The sequence below is a fragment of the Pelophylax lessonae genome (assembly GCF_965119305.1).
Source record: "Pelophylax lessonae genome assembly, chromosome: 3".
NCBI lineage: Eukaryota > Metazoa > Chordata > Amphibia > Anura > Ranidae > Pelophylax > Pelophylax lessonae.
The window spans coordinates 228,502,486-228,527,376 of record NC_138770.1 but is presented as its reverse complement, the minus strand read 5'-3'; the positions used below and the strand labels follow the sequence as shown (position 1 = coordinate 228,527,376).

Here is a 24,891-nt window from a genome sequence, read left to right as displayed (position 1 = left end):
AAGGATTTTTATAGGGGAAAAAAAACTCCTTTCATGCACTGAGGGACACAAGAAATCTTTATTATTTGGCATGTCCAAGAGCAGTCCAGGGGTGGCAACAAAGCAAATGATCGCAAACAGGCCCAAAGTATCAAAAGAAAACTGGGAACTGCCTGCAACTTTAAAGAGCCGCCTGAAGTACCTTATGCCTGCAGCTGGCATCAGATGAGGCAGAGACTTAGGCCTGGTAGGACCTTAAGAACATGCAAATTTGAGACTATATAGCAGCCTTACAAATCTAGGAAACAACTGGCTGATGCCGAAGAGTGCAGGAAGCACCAATAGACCTAGTAGAATGAGCCTGAAAGAAGTATTGGCTGAGAGGTAAACTGACACAGCCTAAACCTCATCCAGATAATAAAGGGAAAATTCCTTTCAGTAAACTGCAGAACAAATGGCTGGTAGAACAAAATCCTGGTTAAAGCGGAGTTCCGGCCACAAAATCGACAATCGATTTTGTGGCCATCCGCTTGCTTTTCTTTACCTGAAAAGGAAATGGATAGTTACGATTTTTTTTTTTACTTACCTTGTTGTTGAAGAAAAATATACTCACCTTTCTTCCACTTCCTCCCTCGGCGGCCGCGGCCCGCGCCTTTACTTGCGGTTTGCAATGATCCCTGGGAGCTGAACGTCATCGCTCCCAGGAATCAATGCGACGGCATCGGGCCCGCTCGTCACTTCCGGTGCAACGCCGCATTCCCTGTTAAACAGCTTCTGGGCATGCCCAGAAGCTGTGGAGGAATGTGGCGCCGCACCGGAAGTGACGAGAGGGGTCGTGCAGGCGCATTTTCGGAGAAGAGGACACGGAAGAGGACACAGAAGAGGATCACGCTGGCTTCAGCTGCCCACATCAGAGATGGCAATGCTGGAGAAGAAATTTTGAAAGTGAGTATTTCTTCTTGCAGGTAAGTGCGAACCGGGACAGATCAGAGGCTAGCCATTGTGGAATGTACTAGCCCTGACTGTACTGGGGTATTTTCATTGAAAATATTTTTTTGTGGCCAGAACTCAACTTTAAGGTAAAAGGCAGAGACTACCTACGGCAAGAAGGATGTCCTGGACTTCAACGCCAAGTTATCCCTAATCAAGACCAAAAACTGCTCCTTGCAAGACAAGTCCAGTTTAAACAATCTGCTCACAGAGATGATAGCTACAAGAAAAGCAACCAATCACTGTTGATGGGCAGCAGGAGCAGATTAATGATCAAAATTCCATGTATTTTTTTGAAACAGGAGCAGCAGTTGGGATATGCATCCTTTATGATGTATGGCAGGAAAAAGAGCACAGTGCATGCACAATACTTCACCTAGGGGATGTAAGTGCTCAGTCCCACAGTGCTGACACCTTCCATAACACATCTAGTGGGAATGGGGAATAATAGCACCTAGCAAAATTTAGGGAGCTCTTGGTGGTCTGATGGGCCTACTCATTAAGTGAGTTATCAAGAATATGGCAAGTGCACAGGGAATGCCAATATCTCTGAACCTTGAAAGTGCTCAGAAGCTAATATATACAAGTTTATAAAGCACCTAACTAGGAACCCAGTGTGCAAAGGTCCCTTTCCAGGGTAACCCTGCAATGTCCAGTCCAGCAGGATCTGGATACAGTAGTCCAAAAGCCAGGCTGAAGACAACTGCACCGGAGAGCTGCAAATTGAACGGTAGACATTCAGCATTAGTGTAGAGATAAGCCTTTATGGAAGAAAAAAAGATTAAACATTTGCTAGAAAAATTACAGTATCTCACAAAAGTGAGTACACCCCTCACATTTTTGTAAATATTTTATTATATCTTTTCATGTGACAACACTGAAGAAATGACACTTTGCTACAATGTAAAGTAGTGAGTGTACAGCTTGTATAACAGTGTAAATGTGTTGTCCCCTCAAAATAATTCAACACAGCCATTAATGCCTAAACCGCTGGCAACAAAAGTGAAAATGTCCAAATTGGTCCCAATTAGCCATTTTCCCTACCCGGTGTCTTTTCCCTACCCGGTGTCATGTGACTCGTTAGTATTACAAGGTCTCAGGTGTGAATGGGGAGTAAGTGTGTTAAATTTGGTGTCATCGGTCTCTCACTCCTTCATACTGGTCACTGGAAGTTCAACATGGCCCCTCATGGCAAAGAACTCTCTGAGGATCTGAAAAAAGAATTGTTGCTCTACATAAAGATGGCCTAGGCTATAAGAAGATTGCCAAGACCCCGAAACTGAGCTGCAGCATGGTGGCTAAGACCATACAGCGGTTTAACAGGACAGGTTCCACTGAGAACAGCCTTACAAAAAGAGTGGGACCAGGGCAAGATAGCAACCTAGGCACACAAAGCAGTTAATAAGCAGGAACTACGGATATCTGATGGTGTATAATAAATTAATATAATATAAGTTTACAATTACAAAAATGCATTAAATGCCATAGAATTAGGTGTCCCATATCCTCCACCCACACATAAAAAACACATGCCAAGTGAGGCTCTGGATCAGCTAATAAATAAGTCATGCAGTGCTGAAAAAGCACAATTATTAACTAATCAGCTGAATAAAAAAAAATGGGGAAATCTCAAAAAATCCTACACTGTGTAGGATTTTACAGTGGCTTTCCACCAGGGAGTAGCAGAGGAGACAATCATCAGGATTAGCAGCCTGGATAATTAATATCCTTATTTATCTGTAAGCTGACCTTTGAATGCTTATGTTTGAGGAGCCTACAACCGTGAGGATCATGACCCACAGCGCGGCTTGCCATCCTTACCGGAGATGGATGGCAGATAAGCAGCGAGCACATGAAATAACCTTATACACCATCGGATATCCATAGTCCCTGCTTATTAACCGCTTTGTGTGCCTAGGTTACTATCTTGCCCTGGTCCCACTCTTTTTGTAAGGTTGTGTCTTTTGGTTTACAGCGGGAAACCACTAAATTGGTTTGGACACTGATTGGTTATTATTTAATCTTATTTCAGATGGTGTCAAGCGTGTGTGGCGGCAACCAGGTGAGTACAAAGACAAGTATGTCTTGCCTACATTCAAGCATGGTGGTGGGAGTGTCACGGTCTGAGGCTGCAGACACTGGGGAGCTACAGTTCATTGAGGGAACCATGATTTCCAACATGTATTGTGACATACTGAAGCAGAACATGATCCCCTCCCTTTGGAGACTTGGCCGCAGGGCAGTATTCCAACATGATAACAACCCCAAACACACCTCCAAGATGACCACTGCCTTGATAAAGAAGCTGAGGGTAAAGGTGATGGACTGGCCAAGCATGTCTCCAGACCTGAAACCTATTGAGAATCTGTGGGGCATTCCTCAAACAGAAGATGGAGGAGCTCAAGGTCTCTTATATCTACCAACTCCAGTGGCAACCTGAGAAGCTCTGGTGAACTCCATATCGAAGAGGGTTATAGCAGTGCTGGAAAATAAGGGTGGCCACACAAAATATTGACACTTTGGGCCCAATATGGAAATTTTAACTTCGGGGTGTACTCACTTTTGTTTCCAGCGGTTTAGACATTAAATGGCTGTGTGTTGTTATTTTGAGGGGACAGCAAATTTACACGGTTATACAAGTTGTACATTCACTACTTTACTTTGTAGCAAAGTGTCATTTCTTCAGTTTTGTCACATGAAAAGATATAATAAAATATTTACAAACATTTGAGGAGTGTACTCACTTTTGTGAGATACTGTACATATTAGTCTTTACCTCAGACTTCCATCATCCTAGGACACTAGCAAAAAAACTGCATGCTGGCAGTAAGAATGGTTATCCTGGGCTGGGCTGACTTACAGTTATTTGTTTGCCAGTGTCCAGTCCTACTGTATGTGGCAGAAAAACCCAAAGGTTAAAAAGTCAGTGTCCCTCATTGGATGAGAAAAATGATTCCCTATACTGAACAAAATTATAAACGCAACACTTGTTTTGCACCATTTTTCATGAGCTGAACTCAAAGATCTAAGAAAACCGTGATTCATCCATTAAGGGAACACCTTTCCAAAGTGGCAAACGCCATCGAATGTGAGCATTTGCCCACTCAAGTCTGTTACGATGACGAACTGCAGTCAGGTCGAGACCCCGATGAGGACAACGAACATGCAGATGAGCTTTCCTGAGACAGTTTCTGACAGTTTGTGCAGAAATTCTTTGGTTATGCAAACCGATTGTTGCAGCAGCTATCCGGGTGGCTGCTCTCAGACGATCTTGGAGGTGAGGATGCTGGATGTAGAGGTCCTGGGCACGTGGTCTGCAGTTGTTAGGCCGGTTGGATTTACTGCCAAATTCTCAGAAATGTCTTTGGAGACAGCTTATGGTAGAAAAAACGGAATTTTTGTAAAATCTTACCTGTAAAATTCCTTTCTCTGAGTCCTCCGACAGTCGCCGCCTCTTCATATTCGTCACTATGGGGTTATTGACCTTTGCTCCGTAGGAGTAGCTAGGCAACAGAATATGTCAATATTAAAGCTTTTAACATATCCCACCCCCAGGGGGTGGTCCCCTCAGTCAATACCCTCCTGCTTCCTGTATCCATACCTCAGTTTCAGTAGAATAGCAGTAGAGTACACAAATAAACACCAAAAGAGGGGCGGGGGCGGCGACTGTCGGAGGACTCAGAGAAAGAAATTTTACAGGTAATAATTTAAAAAAATTCCGTTTTCTCTTACGTCCTCCGACAGTCGCTGCCTCTTCATATTCGTCATTATGGGGACGTCCCAAAGCAGTGCAAACATGAGGGGTGGGAAACGCAGCCGCGCCTAAGGCAACGCAGTACCCACAGCAGAAAAAAAGGAACCTTACCAAAAGGAAGGAAACCAGCTGGGCAGCATGAAAAAAAAAAAAAAAAAAACTTGCTCAACAGGAGCAACAACCCAGGAAAAAACAAATAACCTAGGGACAAAAAAACATCCCAAAATAGCCAAGGGCCCAAAAATAAGGGACCCTAAGGCACTGCCGCACTAAGAACCTTGCGGCCAAAGGAAGCATCTGCCGATGCCTGAACATCCACTTTGTAGAACTTTGAGAAGGTGTGAACGGACGACCAAGTCGCCGCCTTACACACCTGAGCCACAGAAGCCCGATGAGGACAGGCCCAAGACGTACTCAGAGATCTGGTAGAGTGCGCCTTCACAGGCATAGGGGGGAACTTTTCCCTGCAAAGCATATGCCTGTTCAATGGTCTGTCTGATCCATTTGGCGATGGTAGAAGCCGACGCCGCCATGCCCTTCCGAGGCCCCTCTGGAAGGACAAATAGAGAATCCGTCTTGCGAAAGGATTTAGTCGATGACAGGTAAACCCTGATCGCCCGAACATCCAAGGAGAGTAAATCCACCTCCTTTGGATGTTTAGGCTTCGCGCAAAGCGAAGGCAAGACAATGTCCTCATTGAGATGAAATTCCGAGATCCTCTTCGGAAGAAAAGAAGGGTTAGGTCGCAAGACCACCTTATCCAAGTGAATAACCAAATACGGAGACCTGCAGGACAAGGCTGCCAGCTCCGACACTCTGCGCGCCGAAGTGATCGCCACCAAAAAAGCGACCTTCTTGGACAACATGGACAACGAGATCTTCCTGATCTTTTCAAAAGGAGCATGTTGCAACACAGACAGAACAAGGTTCAAGTCCCATGGAGGCAAAGGCTCCCTCCTAGGAGGGACCAGATGCCGCACCCCTTGAACAAAAGTGCCAACCAAGGGGCTAGACGCCACAGGGCGTTGAAAAAGAACGGCCAGCGCAGAAATCTGACCCTTAATCGTGGCCAACGCCAAACGCTGGTCCACACCCGTTTGAAGGAAAGACAACACCCTAGACACCGAGTACGAGCGAGGGGAAAACCCCCTGGACTCACACCAGGCAAAATAGGCCTTCCAAGTACGGTAGTAAACCTTCCCCGAAGAGGTCTTTCTAGCGTTGATCAAAGTGTGAATGACCTCAGGGGAGAGACCCCTATCCCTCAGGACCTCGGTTTCAACAGCCAGGCCGTCAAAGCCAGCGACTGTAAAGCAGGATGGAATATCGGTCCTTGAGACAGAAGATCTTCTCGAAGAGGCAGACGCCATGGAGCGGCGACCGCCAGATTCACGAGGTCTGCGTACCAAGACCAGCGAGGCCAGTCTGGCGCCACCAGAATCACCGTGAGCGGTTCCGAGGACAACCTGCGAAGGAACCTGGATAGCAGCTGAATCGGTGGAAAGGCATACATCAGTCGATACTGATGCCACGGAGCCACTAACGCATCCGACGCGTCTGCCCGAGGATCGCGCGTCCTTGCCACGAACCTTCCCACCTTGTTGTTAAGACGAGACGCGAACAGGTCCACATCCGGAAGACCCCACTTCGCGCACAACATCTGGAAGACATCCGGGTGGAGTGACCATTCCCCCTGGTCCAGGGTCTGGCGACTCAGATAATCCGCCTGCCAGTTCTCCACCCCCGGAATGTGAACTGCCGTGATCGCCGGGACGTGCGTCTCGGCCCAAGACAGAATGTCGGCCACCTCCCGAGCCGCTCGGGCACTCCTGGTGCCCCCTTGGTGGTTGATGTAGGCCACCGCTGTGGCATTGTCCGTCTGCACCCGAACAGGACGGCCCTGAAGCCTGTCCATCCAACGTCAAAGGCAGAGATTTATCGCCCGCAATTCCAGAATGTTGATCGGAAGGGAGGATTCCCCCTCCGACCAAGTACCCTGGGCGGACAGAACGCCCAGAACACCACGCCAGCCCGACAGGCTGGCATCCGTGGTGATCACCGTCCACGAAGGAGGGCGAAAAGACTTGCCCCCCGACACCGCCGGGGACTGTTGCCACCACAGAAGATCCCTTCTGGTGCGAGGACTCAACGAGATCTGAAGATCCAGAGATTGTGGTCGCCCGTCCCACCAGGACAGGATCTCCGCTTGGAGACCCCTCGTGTGAAACTGGGCGAAGGGAATCGCCTCGAAAGCCGAGACCATCAATCCCAGACACCTCATGCCCGTCCGGAGGGACGAGCACGAAACATCCCTGAGGGACCCGACTTCTTCCTGAAGTGTCCTTCAGGAAGACCTTCGCCTGAACAGAGTCCAGGATCATTCCCAGGTAGGGAAGACGAACCGACGGGCACAGCGTCGATTTTGGAAAGTTTATCGTCCAACCAAACTCCTGTAGAGTTTGCATCGGGACGGACAGGTCTTTTACCAGACCCTGACTGGTCGCAGACCGAACCAGAATGTCGTCCAGATACCCCAGGACCGAGATGCCCTGGGCTCTCAATAAAGCCAGAACCGGTGCAAGCACCTTGGTGAACACCCGCGGAGCCGAAGCGAGACCAAAAGGCAGCGCCACGACTTGGTAATGATCCTCCGCAATGGCGAATCGAAGGTACCTCTGGCGACCCTCGAAAATGGGGATGTGAAGGTACGCATCCTTCAAATCGATGGATGCCATGAATTCTCCCGGAACTAGAGCAGCCACCACCGAGCGCAGGGATTCCATGCGGAACTTGCGAACCCGCACAAAGCGGTTCAGATCTTTTAAGTCCAGAATCTGACGTACCTTGCCCTCCTTTCTGGGCACAGTGAACAGATTTGAATAAAACCCCAGAAATCTGTCCCGATGAGGCACCGGAACCACCACTCCCTGAGCCCGCAAGTCCCGCACCGCCAGGTGCAGATCCCGCAAACGCTCCGGAGACAGTTGAAGATTTGAGGGAAAAAATCTGCTCGCCGGCCGAGAGAGAAACTCGATCTTGTAACCGGACCGAACGATCTCCTGAACCCACCTGTCCCGAACGCGGGCCAGCCAGGGTTAAAGAAAACCGAGCAAACGTCCCCCCACCCCAGAACTGGGTGAGGGCCCCCCTTCAGGCCGCATTGTTATGGGCAGCGGACCCGGACTGGCCGGACTTCTGTCCACGGCTTCTTTTGGGAGCCTTGACCTTTGAAGGGTTTGCCCTTATAGTGCGACCAAAAGGCACGAAAGGACCCCTGAGAGGGTCTAAACGAAGCATGCTTCTTACCTTGAGCAACCTTAGCCTTGTGAGACTGGGGCAAGAGCGTGATCTTACCCCCAGTGATCCCCTTTATCAGCGTATCCAAGGATTCGCCAAAAAGGCGAGATCCCGTATAAGGAAGATTAGCTAAAGTTTTGCGAGAAGATTGGTCCACAGACCAACATTTCAGCCAAATCAAGCGGCGTGTCAACACCGCCACGCAGTGCACACGCGCAGCCAAAGGGACTATATCTAAGTCCGCATCACACAAATACATGACACCCTGATGAATTTGATCCACCATAGCCAACATTGTCGGCGGGGCAGAATCAGCCACCAGGACGCGCCTGAGCACCTGCGTCCAATCCGCGACAGCCTGAGCTGCCATAAGTGAAGCAAAAATAGCTTTCAGCATGGAACCGGTAACCGAGTAAGTATGGCGGGCAAGAGACTCCAGTCTCCTGTCCGTGGGATCCCGGAACACCGGGGTATCCTCCGCCGGAATCGCAGTAGATTTATTCAAAACTGCCACCGCGTGATCCACCGGAGGCGGCACACACCAACGTTTATCAGTGGCGGGTGTGAAGGGATAACGCAGCTTGAACCTACTTGGCACAGCAAAAGGCTTCTTTTTTTTATTGCGCCATTGTTGACTAACAGCGCGCTGAAAATCCTCAGTGCAAGGAAAAACCTGCGATGATTTGCGTCTCCGCTGCGTCCCATAAGAGGCCAGGACGGCAGGAGGACATGGTTCATCCTGCAAATGCAGTGTTTGTTTGATAGAAGCAACCAATTCATCCATGATTGCAAGCTCTTCAGAGGAGCCAGGGGGGGAATCATCAACCCCTTCAACCTCTGCCTCCCCTTCCGACCCTACAAGGTCCAGGGACGAACGGGACCCCGATAAGGGGACCCCAGCCATAGCAGCCCCATCACCATCGCCCTCTGAATCAGAGGAAATTGAAACTCTGCGCCGTTTTGTGGATTGAGCAGCCACAAGCATCTGCACCTGAGCAGCTAGGTTAGCCACAATGGTAGCCAAATCGCCCTTCTCGGGGGAAGCAGCAGACCCTTGGCCCCCCACTAAAGTGGGAGGAAATTTGCTTTCCTGAGAATCCATGCCCCAAAAGTTTGCAGGAAAAAAAGGGGTACTGCCCCTTTAAGATCGCGGCGAGCGTAGCCCACCGCACACACACCGACCCCCACAGGGAGAAGTACAAAAACTCAGGCAAGCAATACAGGAATAAGGAAGGTAAACCTGGAGAGATCACTCAGGCTGCTGCATCGATCGCTGTTCTCAGGGCAAAGGAAGTGATGCAATACTGACCGCTCCGATAAAGCCTATGGAAGGCTACACAAAAATGGCCGCCGGAGGAGGACTGCAAAGGCAGAGATCATGCAGCGCTGACATGTGGCCTGAGCGATCGCCGCCAAAAATGGCGGCGCTTGGCGCCAAAAACGCCGCTCTCCCCACACAGTATCGGCCACCACAAGCCTGCTGCAATAAAATGGCGGACCGCAGCAGCGGTCGCCGCAAGTATGCCCACAAACATGTCTCACATCATGCCCCACAGCATACAGCATGTCACACAGAAAAAACACAGCCTGTTACACAAAACATGGCAGGAGAGCCCCCCCTGCAGCCCACAGAAAGCAGCAATCCAGACAGGGAGCCCAACAGTGTTTTCAGACATGCAGGGTTACACAGTCCCAGACTGACACCCACTAAACAGACAGGTCCCCACACAGAGTACACTTACCTCCTAAATGTCGTGGGGAGAACCGCCCAAGCGATCAAGCCACTGCAGAGAGGACAGGGAGAGTCGCAGTCAGGACGCAATAGAACTGCGGTGCGAAACCGCATGGCGTCCAGTGAGGTAGCCACCTCACCGCAGCATCCCTGCAGCGAACAGGGATGGGTCGTTCACACATGCCAGGAAAAAACCTGACTGAACGCTCGATGGCAGGCTGGGAAGCCACTGGCCCTGAGCCCCGGAAACCCAGGGAGGACAGCCCGAGACCCAGCACCGCACGATCATCTTCATCAGAAGAACCTAACTAGTGCTGAAAAATAAACAGCTAATAAAAGGAAGAGAAAAAACTTCAAATAAAATCAAAAAAGAAAAGAAGCTGAGACCGAAAAGCCCCAGCACAGAATCAGCCAGCCTACTCCTGAGCTAGACAATTGAAACTGAGGTATGGATACAGGAAGCAGGAGGGTATTGACTGAGGGGACCACCCCCTGGGGGTGGGATATGTTAAAAGCTTTAATATTGACATATTCTGTTGCCTAGCTGCTCCTACGGAGCAAAGGTCAATAACCCCATAGTGACAAATATGAAGAGGCGGCGACTGTCGGAGGACATAAGAGAAATTAACATTTAATTCATGGGCAACAGCTCAGCATGCCAACTGCCCACTCCCTCAAAACTTGCGACATCTGTGGCATTGAGCTGTGTGATAAAACTGCACATTTTAGAGTGGCCTTTATTGTGGCCAGCCTAAGGCACACCTGTGCAATAATTATGCTGTCTAATCAGCATCTTGATATGCCACACCTGTGAGGTGGATGGATTATCTCGGCAAAGGAGAAGCGCTCACTAACACAGACAGTATAGATGCGAACATATGCTAACAAGACTAATAGCAGTATATTTGTTTTGAACTCACTTTATATTTTTTCATCACAGCATTACTTTCAAAGTTAGCCGTCTCCTCCATGAATCGCCCCACAAGTAGCATGGCTCTGCCATGGATAAGCGGCTGCTCACTGCTGTCAGACTGAAACAACTCTGCTCCTTTCTGAAGGACAATGAGGGCCTGGTGCACATCACCCTGTTAGAAGTGTGAAAAAAAACATAAAAGTTATGTTACATCCCATACAAATATACGAATGCACTGTTTTTGACCTATGATGCCTGCTGTGGCACTCAGAATGCACAGCATGCAAGTACAGAGAACAAATGTGTTCACAAGCACTAAATTAAAAGGCAATCATTTGTTTTGTCAATTTTTGAAAATAACCACAGCATAATCACAACTGAGGTACAAAACCTAATTATCCACCTGACAAAAGGATGCCTGCAGAGTGGTACACAGATGGCAGAAGAATGCCGGAACTTTGTAGCTTAAAGCCGGCTACACATGAATTGAAATTCTCTCAGTGGACTGGTGAATTTCAATCCATGCATGGGTAGGTTGCTTATACAGAAGAGGATCTACCCATCTACTTCTGTACAACTGTCCTGCCGGGTTTTTCCTGAACGATCTGCGGCTGGCAGCAGTGATCAGTGTATTCTGATGATGGCGAAGTCTCCCTGCTGTCAGAATACAATAGCTGAGCAGACATCCACAGAGAGAGTAGATGGGTGAAAGGGGGGTCATATTTTTTTGTTCAATAAAAAAAAAAAAAAAAAAAAAAAACGATTAGTATATAGGCTGCTTTAATAAGGGACTCCGGACCAAAACTTTTTTACATGTTCTTGTTGCTGATCTACATTCACCAAATATGCCATTTATCTTCTTGCTACTTCAGTAGTTCCTCTGTAATAGCCTGATTATTTTTAAATAAAACTGTTAGTAAGACCAGTGGTTGCTATTCCTCCTGTACCTCTGGTCACCGATCTTTGCACTTCCCATTTGTAGTTCTATCTACAGCAAGCAGGGTTTTTAACTTCTGCCCTGCTTGCTGTAGTGGGCAGAGAGGTCTCACAGATTCCGGTCTGTACTGCCCAATGGAGGTGGAATCCTAATCCTACATAGAGTCCAACCAGCTGCCACTGTCACTTCCTGTACTGGGCTCACCTCAATGCAGCTGCCTCTGTTAAGGATGCCCCAGTACTGATCAGTGCCGCTCCATCGGTGCCACCGATCAGCGCAGCTCCACCAGTGGAGGCTCACCAGTGGAGGCTCCACCACTAAGCATTGCAGTCTCACCAGTGGAGGCTAAGCATTGCAACCTCACCAGTGGAGGCTCACCAGTGATGCCTCATCAGTTATTACATCAGAATAGAGTGTTTAGAATATTTAAAGCGGAGTTCAGGCCACAGATTCGTTTTTTTTTTTTTTAAATACCTCCCAAACAGTGATCCACCACCCTTCTTACATCCGCTAATCCGATTTTATACATGTAAATAATAGATTGGCAATACTAAAATCTTACTTAAATTTTTGCAGAGCGCCGCCATCTTTTCCAAGGTCCCCCGAAGCCACAGTGTGCACAAATATGCCCTGCTTCCTGGTTGTAAATGGAGGGGGGCGATCAATGCAGCGCAAAATCTTGCGCATGCCCAGTACAAAGGAAAGTACTGGCAATAGGCTGGCGCCGTCCGCGCTGTGCTCCGCCTCTCATCGCATCATTTTCTGTTTGGAAATAATGCGATGAGAGGAGCGGCCGGCCTCCTACGTCACTGCCCATTGCCTCCTGGGAGTGATCAGTAAGAGCTCCCAGGACGCATTGCGGGACAGGAAGTGACGGCACGGGCCGCGGCCGCACAGGGAGGAAGTGGAAGGAAAGGCGAGTATATTTTCTGCTGAAAAAAGTAAAAAAAAAAATTCAGGAATATCCAATTCTTTTTCAGGGTACAATAGTTACATAGTAGATGAGGTTGAATAAAGACAATAGTCCATCCAGTTCAACCTGTGTAGGTGTGTGTGGCTGTAATCATCTCACATAGCCCTGAATGTTCTGATCCTTGAGATGTACGTCTAAGAGTCTTTTGAAAGCCACCATACTTCCCGCAGAAATCACCTCTTGTGGTAGAGAATTCCACAATCTTGTAGCCCTCACAGTAAAGAACTCCCCACATTGCCTGAGGTTAAAACGCTTCTCCTCTAATCGCATTGTATGCCCTCGAGTCCTCGTGCAATCCCTTCGATTGAACAGCTTTTTTTCTAAGCTGAGATCCCCATTGAGATATTTGTAAATTGCTATCCTGTCCCCCCTCAGGCGTCTCTTGTCCAGGGAGAATAAATCAAGCGATTGCAGACGCTCTTCATAATCAAGGTCCTCCAATCCCCTAATCAGTTTAGTTGCCCTTCTCTGGACTCTCTCCAGCTCCAACACATCCCTCCTGAGGACTGGCGACCAGAACTGGACAGAATACTCCAGATGCGGTCGGACCAGAGTTTTATAAAGTGGAAGGATTATAGTCTTATCTCTGGAATACATCCCTTTCTTTATGCATGCTAATATTCTGCTGGCTTTGGCAGCTGCTGCTTAACATTGCATGCTATTGCCTAATCTATCAACCAAGACTCCCAGATCTTTCTCCATTTTTGATTCCCCCAAGGGTTCCACTCCTAACGTGTATTGTGCTTTTATGTCTTTAGTCCCCAAGTGCAAAACCTTACACTTCTCAACATTAAACCTCATTTGCCATGTCGTATAAGGAAGCGGATGCCACAAAATCTAAAATAACGAATTTGCGGCCGGATCTCCACTTTAATTATGAGCCTGTGTCTATAGGTCGGCAATAATAAAGTAAATGAAAACCCATTTCAGAAAATCTGACCTGGGCACATAGTCAGGTCCATAAATATTGGGACAGACACAATTCTAATCTTTTTGGCTCTATACACCACCACAATTGATTTGAAATGAAACAAACAAGAGGTGCTTTAACTGCAGACTTTCAGCTTTAATTTGAGGGTGTTTACATTCAAATCAGGTGAAAGGTGTAAGAATTACAACAGTTTGCATATGTGCCTCATATTTTTTAAGGGACCAAAAGTAATGGGACAATTGGCTGTTCAGCTGTTCCATGGCCAGGTGTGTGTTATTCCCTCATTATTCCATTTACAAGGAGCAAATAAAAGGTACAGAGTTAATTTCAAGTGTGCTGTTTGAATTTGGAATCTGTTGCTGTCAACTCTCAATATGAGATCCAAAGAGCTGTCACTATCAGTGAAGCAAGCCATCATTAGGCTGAAAAAACAAAAAAAAAACATCGGAGAGATAGCAAAAACATTAGGTGTGACCAAATCAACTGTTTGGAACATCCTTAAAAAGTAAGAATGCACCTGTGAGCTCAGCAACACCAAAAGACCCGGAAGACCATGGAAAACAACTGTGGTGGATGACCGAAGAATTTTGTTTTCCCTGGTGAAGAAAACACCCTTCACAACAGTTGGCCAGATCAAGAACACTCTCCAGGAGGTAGGTGTATGTGTGTCAAAGTCAACAATCAAGAGAAGACTTCACCAGAGTGAATACAGAGGGCTCACCACAAGATGTAAACCATTGGTGAGCCTCAAAAACAGGAAGGCCAGATTAGAGTTTGCCAAAAAACATCTAAAAAAGCCTTCACAGTTCTGGAACAACATCCTTTGGACAGATGAGACCAAGATCAACTTGTACCAGAGTGATAGGAAGAGAAGAGTATGGAGAAGGAAAGGAACTGCTCATGATCCAAAGCATACCACCTCATCAGTGAAGCATGGTGGTGGTAGTGTCATGGTGTGGGCATGTATGGCTGCCAATGGAACTGGTTCTCTTGTATTTATAGATGATGTGACTGCTGACAAAAGCCGCAGGATGAATTCTGAAGTGTTTCGGGCAATATTATCTGCTCATATTCAACCAAATGCTTCAGAACTCATTGGACGGCGCTTCACAGTGCAGATGGACAATGACCCAAAGCATACTGCGAAAGCAACCAAAGAGTTTTTTTAAAGAAGTGGAATGTTATGCAATGGCCAAGTCAATCACCTGACCTGAATCCGATTCAGCGTGCATTTCCCTTGCTGAAGAGAAAACGGAAGGGAAAATGCTCCAAGAACAAGCAGGAACCGAAGACAGTTGCAGTAGAGGTCCGGAGGAGCATCACCAGGGATGAAACCCAGCGTTTGGTGATGTCTATGCGTTCCAGAGTTCAGGCTGTAATTGACTGCAAAGGATTTGTAACCAAGTATTAAAAAGTGAAAGTTTGATTTATGGTTGTTAATCTGTCCCATTACTTTTGATCCCTTAAAAAGTGGGAAGCACAAAACTGTTGAAATTCCTACACCGTTCACCTGATTTACATAGTTACATAGTAGGTGAGGTTGAATAAAGACAATAGTCCATCCAGTTCAACCTGTGTAGGTGTGTGTGGCTGTAATCATCTCACATAGCCCTGAATGGTCTGATCCTTGAGATGTACGTCTAAGAGTCTTTTGAAAGCCACCATACTACCCGCAGAAACCACCTCTTAAGGTAGAGAATTCCACAATCTTGTAGCCCTAACAGTAAAGAACCCCCCACGTTGCCTGAGGTTAAAACGCTTCTCCTTTAATCGCATTGTATGCCCTCGAGTCCTCATGCAATCCCTTCGACTGAACAGCTTTTTTTCTAAGCCGAGAATCCCATTGAGATATTTATAAATTGCTATCATGTCCCCCCTCAGGCGACTCTTCTCCAGGGAGAATAAATAAAGGTATTGCAGACGCTCTTCATAATTAAGGTCCTCCAATCCCCTAATCAGTTTAGTTGCCCTTCTCTGGACTCTCTCCAGCTCCAACACATCCCTCCTGAGGACTGGCGACCAGAACAGGATAGAATACTCCAGATGCGGTCGGACCAGAGTTTTATAAAGTGGAAGGATTATAGTCTTATCTCTGGAATATGTCCCATTCTTTATGCATGCTAATATTCTGCTGGCTTTGGCAGCTGCCGCTTGACATTGCATGCTATTGCCTAATCTATCATCAACCAAGACTCCCAGATCTTTCTCCATTTTTGATTCCCCCAAGGGTTCCCCTCCTAACGTGTATTGTGCTTTTATGTTTTGGATGTAAATATCCTCAAATTAAAGCTGAAAGTCGGCAGTTAAAGCACATCTTGTTTGTTTCATTTCAAATCCATTGTGGTGGTGTATAGAGCCAGAAATATTAGAATTGTGTCAATGTCCCAACATTTATGGACCTAACTGTTTACTTATCTCTCTCAAAAGCCCTAAGTCCTGTGTCTTTCTGCTGCTCCATTCCTCTGCTATCAGCATTCCAACTTCTGACAAGCTCTCCGATACAGGAGATAAAAGCAGCTGGAAATTTGTGTCGGGGAGGTAACTTAGAGACAGATAAGCAAAGAGCTTGTCTATTCACAGCTCTGCAAGTTTCTCTGCATTTGTGGAGTGGGGGTGTGTGCCTTTCCTCCAATCAGCTCACACACAGCTTATGCCCAGACTCATCTAACATGATGTGCACTTTAAGAGTCTAGAAAGCTGAAGACAGCAGATATACATGCAAAACGTATATAAGGGAGATTTGTTTCATCTCTGTGTATCATCTGAGGCTGTTCACTTCGGGTATATGTGAGAGTTTACATCCACTTTAAATAAAGCATGTAGGGGCAATTCTTTTATCTGCTGTTCTGGTTGGAGGAGGAAGAGATCTCATGGGAAGATTGTTGCCAGTAGCAGAAAATCTAGAGGAGGGCGAATTCAATATTTAATGAAAATAGACTACATAGAATAAACTAAACATTGTGCACATGCATGCTTTATATTTATAAGACTGTCATTTGTCTGTGTGCTCAGCAGTGTTTGTGAGAATGAGGGGAGTGATTTATGTTGAAGTGGGCTAGTTCACATTTCACATGTACAGGTCAAGGGTACCCTGACACATTCACTGCAATTCCCAAAAGGTTCATGGGGAATGTAGTTCCTTTTCCTGTAAAGAGAGAGGAGAGGATATGGTGTAATCAATGCTGTTACACCTCCTCCTTGGCAGAACAGATGCTGGATTTTTTGAAAAACAAAGCTGAAAATTCAGTTAGACTTTTCTCTTTAATGGTATAGAATTTCACAAATGTAATAACTTTTTAGTGCAGGGTGGTGTACTGATGGGAGCTCTACTTTAAGGTCTCTGCCTCAGAACTATGGATGAAGGTGCATATGCATCAACACAACCCACCTCTCCCCCGTCATCCCAAACCTCATCTTTTTATCCTGGAATTTAGAACTTTTTTTAGCAAAGAAAATAACCAAGTTGCAAAGTAACCCTACTTTTGGATATGAATTCAAACCTTCAAACTGGCAGACACTTAAACTGGTGGCAATGCTGTTCATCAGTAACAGAAAACATATGCCAAAAGTGTGCTTACCTTTGACCAGTGCCACTTAGCACGCTCGACATTGAGTTCTGACAGCCTGGTCTCTCCAGCATTGAGAAGGGCATTGTATGCAGCCTGATGATGGCCTGCTTTACGTGCAACTCGAGCACTTTGGAGCCAACATTCCCCAACCATATCAGTGTAATGAGGCCTGAAGAATACAAGACTGTTCTTTAATTCTTTTTTTAAAGGGTTAGAACCAAAAATGAACAATTTTACACAATTGGCTAATCACACACATTTTCTAATACAAGTGGCATGTGCTTTTTTTTTTTTAACCATTTGCCTACCGAGGCAATTCTGACAATTCTGTCACATGCAAATATCAGCATTTTTTTTGCTTGCTAGAAAGTTACTTAGAACCCCCTACATTATATATATTTTTTTTTTTAAGCAATGGCGCTAGAAAATAAAATGGTGGGTGTTGCAATTTTTGTTACACGGTATTTGCGCAGTGGTTTTTGAAATGCAATTTTTTTGGAAAGGTACACTTTTATTAATTTTAATACACAACATATTACCCAATTGCTTGGTAAAATATAAAGGATGATGTTACACCGAGCAAATAAATACCAAACTTGTAATGCTTTAAAATTGCGTACGCCCATGGAACCATTCTCGGTGATACTTCACGCGTGTGGTTGTTGGTGTGAACACCATTTTCATATGCATACATGACCTAAGTATACATTCGTACAAAAAAGAAGAATGCCCAAGGGACTTTGTAAGACACAAACCACAAGGTATAAAATGAACAACATTTATTAAACTTTAAACACTTTAGTACATACAATTGAAATAATTCTAATAAACATAGGTACATAGATATATGCATGGGTTTCCATAGTTACATAAATCAAAATATAACTGACAATCCAAGGTGTAAATGTATATATGGTAAAATTTCTCTACGCGTTTCGCGAGACCATGCTCGCTTCCTCAGGAGTAACAGCTATAAATGCCTGAAATTAGAGACAGTAGTTAGGCCTCAGAGCAGAAAGGGAGGATAAGAAAGGAAATGGGGGGGGGGGGGGGTTAACAAAAAAAGGAAAAAAGGAGAGGGAAGACCAAAAAACTTACAATTGTAAAGAGATGAACTACATGGACTGCTTGAGGATCTCTGTTTACCTACATCTTCAACTCCAATGGGGAGTCCTATGGGAATCATGAATCTATTTGACTGTTTACCCTGGTTTGGAAGTTTGTTAGGACTATTATATACACAATTATGTGAGGAAGCAAGCATGGTCTCGCGAAACACGTAGAGGAATTTTACCATATATACATTTACACCTTGGATTGTCTGTTATATTTTGATTTATGCAACTATGGAAACCCATGCATATATCTATGTACCTATGTTTAATAGAATTATTTCAATTGTATGTACTAAAGTGTTTAAAGTTTAATAAATGTTGTTCATTTTATACCTTGTGGTTTGTGTCTTACAAAGTCCCTTGGGCATTCTTCTTTTTTGTATTCATACATATCGGGACTAAGACACTTGCATACCCCTCATATGCCAGCTCTCCTCTGATCAAGTATACATTCGCCTTTGTGCGCAAGCACAGGGAAGCAGGGGTGCATTTTTTTTCTTTATTTAAATTTTTCTTTTTACACTGTACCTTCAATTTTTTTTCACTCATTTTTATTGCTATAACAAGGGATGAACAACATCCCTTGTGATAGCATGGGCAGTGACAGGTTCTCTTTACTGAGACATCCGGGTCTATTAGACCCCAGATCTCTCCTCTGCCTCTTTTACCTTCCGCCGCAGCAGCTATTTAGTCACTAGGATTGTTTTTACATTATACAACATCACCAGGGTCATGAGTGCAATCATAGTCCCGGTATACCCACTTCAACCCAAGGACATATGGGTATATCCTATGGATAGGAAATGGTTAATCACCGCCCTTCATGTGTTTTTTCCAGATCTGTGCAGCAATCCAGCATAAAACAACTTCTGCACTTTGTTGATTTTTACAAGACTTCCTGTAATAAAGACCAGTCATTGCTATTCTCTCTGGTCTTGTACGTATATCCTTTTTGTCGAAGGAAGATTACAAGCAAAAGTTTTGGTACCCATACTTCAGGTTCAAAGGGTTAGTTCACAAAAAAGCACACTATGCAGTCCCATGGGGGTATAGCAGCATAGCATGCTATACCTACCTTCCAGCCAGGGCTCCTTTTCAGTTCAAAGAATGAAGGTCAAATTGCAATAACATTTTCTACAGCCTGTGATGGCTCTTGTCTCATACTATTGTATGGATGGAGCAGCCAATGGAACCAGCGACCCTAGTGCCACTGCAAGGAGCAATGTCCTGTTCTTTTGTCCTGCACATGTACAGTGTGTACCTTCTAACACAGCTCTTCATTGACTGATCCCAACAGCTGCTCCGTTCCTACAATAACTCAGGACAAAGCCTTCAAAACGCATGAGACAGCAAAGTGTGCTTTTTTTGGAAAAGTGAATTCTTTAACACTCAGGCTCCAAAAATGACAACCAAAAAGAGGTTGTCATTTTTGCTAAGGATGTGCTGAACTAGATCTATTTCACCACTACGGCTAGCCTCCTTAGAGTTAGTTTATGAAACCGTTTTTTTTTTTTTTTTAAAAGATCTTTAACTTTGAAATGCTTTCCTAAAACTGCTTTCTTAATTCTGTAACCTGCTTCATGAATTGTAGAACTTACCTATTACTGACAGTCAGCAATGCCCTGCGTACTGCCAGAATGGGCTCCCTAGCCCTGTAGGAATTCTGTGTCATTTCCAGCCGTGCCTGCCAGTTGAGAAAATCTGCAGGTGAGTCACTAAGAGATTTATCCAGTAACATCTTCACACTGTGCTCCAGCTCACAAAGCATGTGTAACCTTGGGAAGAAGATAAAAAGTACTCTTTTTGCCAGAATATACAACACAAGACTTACAAAGCTACCCTGAGTCTGAGTATGCATTTGAATATTTTCCTAATTTACCAAGTAATAAATAGCTTTCAAAGTATAGATTTTGTTATACCAATTTAGGCAAGATCCATGGGGGAAAGAGGGGGGGGGGGGCTGTTAAAGTAAATCTTAAAGCGGAGTTCCACTCAAAAGTGGAACTTCCGCTTATCCATCTCATCCCCCCATCCAGTGCCACATTTGGCACCGTTCACCGGGCAGCAGGTACCTGTTTTTGACAGGTACCCTGTCCCCACTTCCGTTGGACCTCGCCGCGGCGAGGTACGTCAAAGGTTCGACCCTCTCCTCCTCCCTCTGCTTCCAGGCCAATTACCAAACGCAGCACGCTTCGTGCATGCGCAGTAGTGGCCCGGCCGTGAAGCCGTCAGGGTTCACGGTCAGGTTCCATTTCCGGCAATTGCGGCGGCAGCACCCAACAGCCGAAGGAAACATCAGCTGCGGTGCTGACATCGCTGAATTCCAGGACAGGTTAGTGTCCTAATATTAAAAGTCAGCAGCTACAGTATGTATTTTAATTTTTGGAGGGGGTGGCGGAACTCTGCTTTAAAACGCAACTAAACCCATCAATTTAACGTTTTCAAAAAACAGTTACATTCCAGGCATGCAGGGACTGCTGTCGCATTTGCTTGTGCTCTCAACCAAACTGTTAGCCATCAAATGGCTGGTGTCCTAACTGATCACATGAGGCTAAGATGGTAGCTTCTTTGGCTGAAAAGGATAGGAGAGTCTAGTTCAACTTTATGCTAAAAATAAGTTTTGGGATAGAGTACGGAGGAGTTAAAGCAACTGACAGGGTTTTTTTTTTTTTTTGCCATCTGTGTCACATTGGCAAGATTTGTATTCACTTCCTGTCCCATACACACATCAGAAAGTGAAAGGAAGTCTCTTTATAGTATGGGAGATCCCTTCTTAGCCAATCACCGCAACAAATGTCCCAATGGGAAGGCTTCCCGTCTGTTTCTGTCCAAGTGATTTTGAATTTTCCTTCACTTTCAGTGGCAGCATCAATGGTGGCAAGGAAAAATGGAAAGTGTGAATTTCTCTCTCAATTTGGAAGTCAAGCAATTGTTGCCATTTCACAAAACTATTGATACGTACCTCACAATGTACTCGTATCCACGTTGGTAGGAGCCTCTCTCAAAGCTGGCAGCCGATAAAGGCACAATCTGCTCTGCTCGCACCACTTTCAGTGTGTCATAGAATCTGTCTCTTTCTTTCTTCTTAGAGGACAGAAGCAGCTGACCAAGTCTGATACTCCAGGTCGTAGATTTCTTATCTGTTTAAGAGCATCTGCTGCATTATATGTTAACACAAAATGCAATCTAACATTAAAAAAACATATCACCACAATACCGCACTCAAATTCCAGGGATTATCAGAAGTGAGTCACTGAGTTGAATACTTAAAAACACAGACGGGCATATTAATAAAGCAGTAAATGCGACATTTACCAAATAATCACTGGATGGGAATCACAGTGTACAAGTGTTTCAAATTATAGAAAATGGTTGACCGCCTGTGAATGTAACATTTACCGTTTTATAAATATGCCCCTTAAGCCAGGTTTGGGAATGATCTGAATTCAGGAAATGCATATTGCATATTTTTTTTACACTTATGTTCTGGCTAAGAGTAGATCGTGGAGTCTTTTACATAATCACCATGCTCCTTATACCTGCAGACAAATATTCTTCCACTAGGTCCCACTGCGAGAGCTTCCAAGCTGCCTCCACTCTGTAGGTGTTCAATTCTGAAATCCAATCTGGCCTAGAAAAGCAGTACAATTTATTTATTTTTTGTTAGATCTCAACGTGTATAACCCTAACCTTAATCCTAAGGGCCCTTTCACATTGATCGTTTTTTGATTAGTTGTTCAGTTAAAAAAAGCTGAAGAAAAATGCAGGAAAATGCATGCCTTTAAATCCTATGGAACCATTCACATTGGTCTGTTGCATTTTTAAAAGTCCTGCTTTCTGCATTTTTGGTGTATGTTTGGTGTGGTAAATAAAAAGCAACAACGAGGCACCTCTCCAATGAAATTGAAATGGAATGGAAACAAACACAATGTGTCTGTGGGACGTGCTTTCTCCTGTCACATGTCCAGGGGAAAAGCGCACCTGTGACAAAAAAATGCATAAAAAAATGCATCAAACACGCAATGCAAGCATATGCGTTTTTGCACTAGAGCAGAGTGAAAGCAAACCCCTAACAGAACAATGCATGTTTATAATCTCAGGCAATACTCCAAAGAACTGAATTTTACAAATAAAATATACAGCACAGTTCACATCTACAAAAAGAAAAATCACACAGTATTTTTGCGGCAGCTTTCAGAAAGTGCCATCTTCCATGGGGATTCAAGGAACAGTGTATACATTCCATGAAGGGAAAGAGGAGAGCGGACGCATCAGCATTCTCAGTTAAGCTTTGGAAATATAGGCTAGAAGCCAATTGGTTACTATGCAAAACTTCTCTGGATTCTGTCCACTCCAGTCTTAGTTAACTCCCCTGGCTATTATTTGTAAAACTTCAGTGATAAGAATGGAAAGTGCTGATTCTCGTGCACCGTTTAGGATATATTCACTCTGGATGCAGCTGGTGAAATCACCAGTGCATGTGCTCAGGACGGTTCAGCATAGCGTGCAGGACCGTCAGAGCTTCGTACCGGGGCCGAGGGCTCTCGCACACGTGTGACGGTAGTGACATCAACACAGCTCCGCCCACTCATACAGCCGGAGCCTGCAAACCCAGAAGAAAGACGGACATACAATATACAAAGTAATCCCTAGATTTCTTCAACAAGGTACAATTATACTGACCTGCTATTTAGTACTCCATTAACTTGAGTTATTACAGTAGAGAGTTGACCAAGGCCCAGCATAGATTTCACCACTCCATTATAGTGAACAATCTATAAAAAAGAAAAGATAACAAAAGGATTCACATGGTATAGTCCTAACCGAAGGAAACTTGACAGTGGACAAATACAGAAGCTACCACAGCGAACATATGAAAACATCATGCTGTTCCAAAGGTCTCAACATTTTGAGTCACTGACCTGAAAGAGACCTGCAGGTCTTCTAACTTCACTGGCTTTCTTATCTGAATGTTTGTTTTAGGTTGATTAAAGCCAGAGATAGAACAAGTTAAAGTTTTTGTAAGTTACCTTTTTTTTTTTTACAAGCATGCCATACTTACCTGCTCTGTACAATGGTGTCACAGAGTAGCCCGATCTTCCTCTTCTGGGGTCCCCTCTGGGCTCCTCCTTTACTCTGCATGCCACCATAGGATTCCTATGGTGGTACACATGAAGGCTCGATCCTGACCACACTCTGTGTGTCCATTGACACACACAGGGTGACTCGGCCCTGGACTTGATTAACAGCAGCAGGAGTCTAAAGCTCCTGCTGCGCTCATTAGGTCCAGTGAGGGGTGTCAGAACTATGATTAAGAAATAGACATATTTCAAAAAGATTTCATATGGAGATTGAATATTGAAAAGGTCTTAAAAAAAATAGAATTTTTGTAAGAACTTACCGTAAAATTCTTTTCTCTGAGTCCTCTTGACAGTCGCAGCCCGTTCAGTATTCCTTCGCGAGTGGGTAATGTGCCCTCTCTGCAGGAGCAGGCTAGGTAGTTAAAAGGTTAACAACAAAAGCTTTACACACAACACATCTCTAGGAGGCTGTCCCTCAGGCATTACCCATCAGCCTCTAGGTGCTGCCCTTCAGTTTTGTAGCAAGCAGTACAGGAAAACAAATAACCCCCAAAAAATAGAGGGGCTGCGACTGTCAGAGGACTCAGAGAAAATAATTTTACGGTAAGTTCTGACAAAAATTCTATTTTCTCTTATGTCCTCTGACATTTGCAGGCCGTTCAGTATTCCTTCACGAGTGGGACGTCCCAAAGCAGTGCAGATGTGAGGTGTGGGAAGACGCAACCTAAATAGAAGGCAACGTGTCAACCAGGCCAGAGAAAAAACTGAGCCAACAGGGCAACAGAAGCTCAACAGGAGCCAACCAAGAACAAATAACACCCCAGAAAGAGACAGAACAACGCGTCTCTTCAAACAACCACGGCACACAAAACCTTGCAGCCAAAGGAAGCATCCGAGGATGCCATCACATCAAGTTTGTAGAATTTTTTGAAAGTGTGCACAGACGACCAGGTCGCCGCTTTGCACACCTGAGCCACAAAAGCCTGATGGCAAAACGCCCAAGAGGCACTGACAGCTCTAGTAGAACGTGCCCTCACAGGGAAAGGAGGCACCTGACCCTTGATTGAAAAGGCTTGAACAATAGTCTGACTGATCCATTTGGAAATGGTAGCAGCGGACGCACCTGAACCCTTCTGAGGTCCCTCAGGAAGGACAAACAGGGTATCAGACTCCCTAAAGGACTCCGTGGCAGACAAAAAAAAAACGATCGCCCGGACCACATCCAACGAATGCAAGGCAAATGCAAATAATATATATATACAAAACGCAGATAAAACAATATTTCCATGGAGGTGGCAAGCAGATACCACCTTAGGAAGAAAAGACTGATTAGGTCGCAGGACCACTTTATCCCTATGAACAACCATATAAGGCGAACGGCAAGCCAGAGCCGCCAATTTAGACACTCTGCAAACAGAGGTGATAGCCAGCAGAAAAGCAACTTTCTGGGACAACACAGGCAGAGCCATTTCCCTGATGTGCTCAAGGGGAGGCCGTTCTAAAACGGACAAAACCAAACGCAGGTCCCACGGAGGCAAAGGAGCCTTCCGCGGGGGAGCAAGATGACGCACTCCTTGAATAAAGGTGCGAATCAAGGAATTAAGTCGCCAAGGGCCGCTG

At 45.3% G+C, this 24,891-nt stretch overlaps 1 protein-coding gene across 1 annotated transcript in view; it reads right to left on the bottom strand.

The window, feature by feature from the left end:
- Positions 1-24,891, bottom strand: part of ATR (ATR checkpoint kinase) — a 345,838-nt gene that overhangs the window by 113,275 nt on the left and 207,672 nt on the right. Inside the window, exons 30-35 of the mRNA XM_082249535.1 lie at positions 22,874-22,965; positions 21,730-21,821; positions 21,153-21,330; positions 19,789-19,965; positions 17,085-17,244; positions 10,673-10,837 (exon numbers count right to left, since the gene is read on the bottom strand). Of these exons, the coding sequence (XP_082105661.1) occupies positions 10,673-10,837; positions 17,085-17,244; positions 19,789-19,965; positions 21,153-21,330; positions 21,730-21,821; positions 22,874-22,965 (864 nt within the window). The remainder of the gene's footprint in view (positions 1-10,672; positions 10,838-17,084; positions 17,245-19,788; positions 19,966-21,152; positions 21,331-21,729; positions 21,822-22,873; positions 22,966-24,891) is intronic.